Below are 4,386 nucleotides of genomic sequence, written 5' to 3'. Positions count from 1 at the left end.
TGCACACCTGACCATGAGCAAAAAAAAAAAAAAAAAAAAAAAATTATTTGATTTAATCTCCTGTGCTCTGTAACCAGAGCCCCTGTAGTGGTCAACACATATAGTCACAAGTAGAATCTTCCACACTATATTATTTCTCCAATATTTTATTAAAATTTATGATGTCAAAATAATATTCTTTTGCACGTGTTTATTGTTGTGCACTTTCAGATGGTTTGATAGCATTAATAAATGTAAAATTCTTAGCAAATACTGTGTTTTGGTTGTTGGGTTATGCTAAATATACTACTTAATGAACTGTATTTTGTAAGTCAACCGTTGTTTTTTGCGTTTTTTTTTTTTTTTTTTTTTTTTTTTTTTGGGTGGGGGTGGCAAGACGCTTTGGCGCCCAGGGCACCATGTCTGCTAGGAATGCCACTGCATCATACAGCAAGACCTGTTGCTGAAGGGTGAATCCCCATGCATCTAAATAATGTGATAAAAATGTCTTAGAAAGCTGTTGATGGTTTTGTATCTCAAACACTGTATACATTAGATGAAATTCTGTGTTAGGGTTTTTGCTAGCACAGACAAGCCTTGTTAAACAGTCAGCCCCCTCCACGTGACTCAAAGTTGGGGAGGGGGAGGCAACACTGTATAAATAATTTAATCCTTGGAGAACTTCTGCCAAACTCCGAAGAGCTGCAAGAAGTTACATGCCGGGCGTTGACGGCTCATGAAATTGAACTCGTTTTTGTGAGTAAACAATTACTCTTTTTTATTTTAGTGCGTTCGAGGATTATTTCTATTGGTTTGTGAGGAATTAAAATGTACTTTAAATACTGTAAATTATTATTTCACGAAAATACCTGATTAGCAAATGAAAGACAAGCAATATTTTATGTGGAAATATGGGTTCAAAGGTACACATACTGCTCAATGTGGAATATAAATTTGAGTTTAGCGTTAATATAAGTTTGGGTTTATATCCACTTGTGTTCAAAATGATTAACAACCCACCCACAACACCCACTTCTGTATAGTTTTGTAGCAAGTATAATAAAAAAAAAAAAAAAAAACTTCATAACCAGATCAAATAAGGATTTAAGAAGAATATACTGTATGCAATTATTGATTTTACAAGCCTTAATTTGATCACAACTATATACAGTATCACGTACACAATGCATATTAGTTTTTTCTATTGTCTTGTGTATTTTATACAAGAACAGACTATACACAGAAAGAATACACGGTATTTTTTTTTTTTTTTTTTTTCCTTGCTTGTTTATTTGAGCGGGAAATACATTGTTCTCAAATTACTTGACTCAATTTTCCTTTTAGTTCACCAACCGAAGCTGCAGTGACTAGATGGACCACCTGGACAACTCCACCCAGTCTTCCACGCACTCCCCTTTTAGTGCACAGGCGGCGCAAAGTGGCGGAAACGCGTACTTGTACATTTTAATCGTCATCTCTTTCTACGGAGTCTTTCTCTGCGGTATCATGCTGGGTTACTTCCACTCCAAAAGGAAGGAGAAGAGGAGGACCAACATTTTCACGCGCCTCGTGCACGAGGAGGAGCAGCGGGAGTGGGGCGCGCTTCCCAAGAAGCACAGCCTCTCTTTTGGGGCGGAGGCCGCCGCGGGAGCGCGCTCGTTCAACCTGGCTTTGCCGTTCTGCGCTAACCACGGAAACCCCTTTGGACATCTTCGCCACGAGGGGGTGCTGCCCTCTCCGCTCGCGTGCGCGCTCTGCACGGAACAAAGCAGCGTCAGCTCCCTATGCTCCTCAGCGGACACGCGCTTGGCCATCGAGGAGGAGGAATCGGACAGCGGCACTGGGGAAGGTCCGGATGAAACCCCCAAGGGGCCAGTGGAAAACGTTGGGGAAGACTCGGGCTGAAAGAAAAAAAAAACAAGAAAGGAAGGACGCAAAAGCTCAGTGGCGCAAAGACTGGAACCAAAATGTGGCAAAAATAACTTTGCAGTGTACTTAAGTAGAAGTACAGATGCGTACGAAGAGATTTTAGTATGGGGTCTCAAATTCAATTCATCCTGCTGGAGAGTGGGCCACATCAAGAGTTCCACAATAATGTTTCAAGTGTTAACAAAAGAGTAGGCCTACCGTATACGCGGAGATTAAAGGGGGTCTGGACGAAAATGTCATTGCATATAATAGAATTCCCTATATTTGAATTCAAAATCAAGACTTTGCCGGTAAAATGTTGTCTATATAAATTGTAAAGCAATAAAACAAACAACAAAAGTGAATTAAATGAACAAAAAAATTTTTTTATAATGGGTAAAAAATTTTTTTCGAACACATCATATGACTAGCACATTAGAGACGGCTATTTGCTTTGCTTGGCCAAAACCACTTGAGGACAGATTCTGGCTGGAATATTCAGTCAAAAAGGATGCAGCGTGTACTTCTCCAATAGGTAAGACAGGAAAACGTGTGCGCTTACACCAATGGTGTAGGTTTGGGTTCAACATTGGTAGGGAACAGCATAACATGCATGTACACTTTTTGCTGGGGACGGGACATTAATAACACCAAACAGATTGGGTAAACGGGGGCCAGGACTATATTTCTCACGAATATGAACCTATGAGCCTAATTAATAGGCTAACTGATCACTGCAAAATAAACCTGTATTGAGCTATACCAGTGCTTCTCAATTATTTTGTGTTACGCCCCTCATAAGAAGACACTATGCACTGATGCGCTGGTCTTCATGGGAAACGCAGTCTTCAAAAAACTACTGCTTTTGTCCACCAGCGTCGCTGAAATCGACCAAAACTGAAAAGTTACCAAGTGTTGCTTTAAGACCGCATAAACAAAACAAAAATGAAAATTGGGTAGAAGGGGGTAAACCTCGGTTCACTACATTTCTCACAGTTTAATTAATGTTAACAGCAGAAAATACATACAAAAGTGGAGGGCACTTCTCTCTAACCAGCTTCCTGCTCGAGTTTTGCAGGTTAGCAAATTCACACAGTTTAATATTATGCAAACTCTGATGCAGGTTCTAGCAAAATTCCAGTAGCAAAATTAGTGGTGTGTTTCCCATCTCATTAACATTGACGTATTTTTACATTACTTACAGTGGCTGCTGCTGCCTGGAAAAAAAAAAAAAAAAAAAAAAAAAAAAAAACTTCTAATAGCCTTCTTTGAAGGGGGCGGATGAGTCGGCATGTTGGCGACGTGTTTTATTTTCGTCGGGTCAGTGCGTGTGTGTGGGTCAAGTCATTAGCCAATCAAATGTGAGTTTGAGGGGGGGGGAAATGGACCAGCACATTCAGCATGTGAAAAAGGGGTAAATATAAGTCTGAACATAATGAAAATAATTCACTTAATAATGGTAGGTTCAATTGTATCCTTACAACATATGAGAAGGCAATCTAAATTACCTTTATAACTGAACTAATTATAAAATGTAAATAAGGTTGCTTAAAAGTTGGTGGGGACCATTTGAGCATCCTGAAAAGTTGGTAGTGTTATGTCCCTACCGTCCCTATGCAAACCTACGCCCTTGGCTCACACATGCACGTTCAAACAGCTGGCAGGGCCGGCCCAGCCTATATGCAGACTATGCAGCTGCTTAGGGCCCCTGACCACCAGGGGGCCACCAATCTGGCAATTTTTAAATTTGTGTTCTATTTTGTTTACTACAGTTTGCTTTATTTGACTGGACCCCTTTGCATTATTTTGCTTAGGGCCCCCAAATGGCCAGGGCCGGCCCTGACAGCTGGGATGCCAGTATGTACGAGCATGGGCTAAGCTACTATTCGAGCATATAGCTTGCAAGTTAATTTATTGCTGACACTGTGTTTCGGGGTCATCAACATGTTTTGTCCGCCCTGCCATAAAAGTCAAACTCTGCCTATGCCTACAAGTAACAGTTGAGAACATGAACAGTTCTTCAGAACTAGAGTAAAAGTGTTGGCCTGCTCTTCTCAGATCTCTACTATTTTACATATTCTTCCACATTTTTGAGGACTGCAACATTCTCAATTTATATATAGTAATACACATTGGTGTCAGGAAGTCCCTGTACTCAACTAAAAATTATTGTTATTTAAAAAAAAAACAACTTTTGCCCACGATAGCTGAAACTGTTAGAAAAACATGACTAGATGACAGGACCTACGTATTTTCCTTCCACTTGATGTCAATTTGGAATTATGTTTCAGTCAAGTGACTGTCCCTAATTGACTTTGGCTAACAGCTTTACAAACATCACTGAAAATTGATATTAATCTGAGCTATCCTTACTTGTTTTAAGTGTTTAGAAAACCAAAACAGGGAAGCACAAACACTAGATATCAAATATCAAGAAAGAAGCTTCAAAATACTGTCGCACAGTCACAATTGGCCCCAGGTTGCAAATTTGAGACCCCT

At 40.0% G+C, this 4,386-nt stretch overlaps 1 protein-coding gene across 1 annotated transcript; it reads left to right on the top strand.

Annotated features, from left to right (window-relative positions):
* Window positions 1-677: 677 nt before the first annotated feature.
* Window positions 678-2,975, top strand: kcne4 (potassium voltage-gated channel, Isk-related family, member 4). Its single transcript, XM_057839586.1, has 2 exons — window positions 678-735; window positions 1,324-2,975. Exon 2 carries the CDS (start codon window positions 1,351-1,353, stop codon window positions 1,882-1,884), a length of 534 nt encoding a protein of 177 aa, XP_057695569.1. The 5' UTR covers window positions 678-735; window positions 1,324-1,350; the 3' UTR covers window positions 1,885-2,975.
* The last annotated feature ends 1,411 nt before the right edge of the window (window positions 2,976-4,386 follow it).

Source organism: Corythoichthys intestinalis, chromosome 6 (genome assembly GCF_030265065.1).
Source record: "Corythoichthys intestinalis isolate RoL2023-P3 chromosome 6, ASM3026506v1, whole genome shotgun sequence".
Taxonomy (NCBI): domain Eukaryota; kingdom Metazoa; phylum Chordata; class Actinopteri; order Syngnathiformes; family Syngnathidae; genus Corythoichthys; species Corythoichthys intestinalis.
The sequence above is the reverse complement of the archived record's forward strand: the minus strand, read 5'-3'. Positions and strand labels throughout refer to the sequence as shown.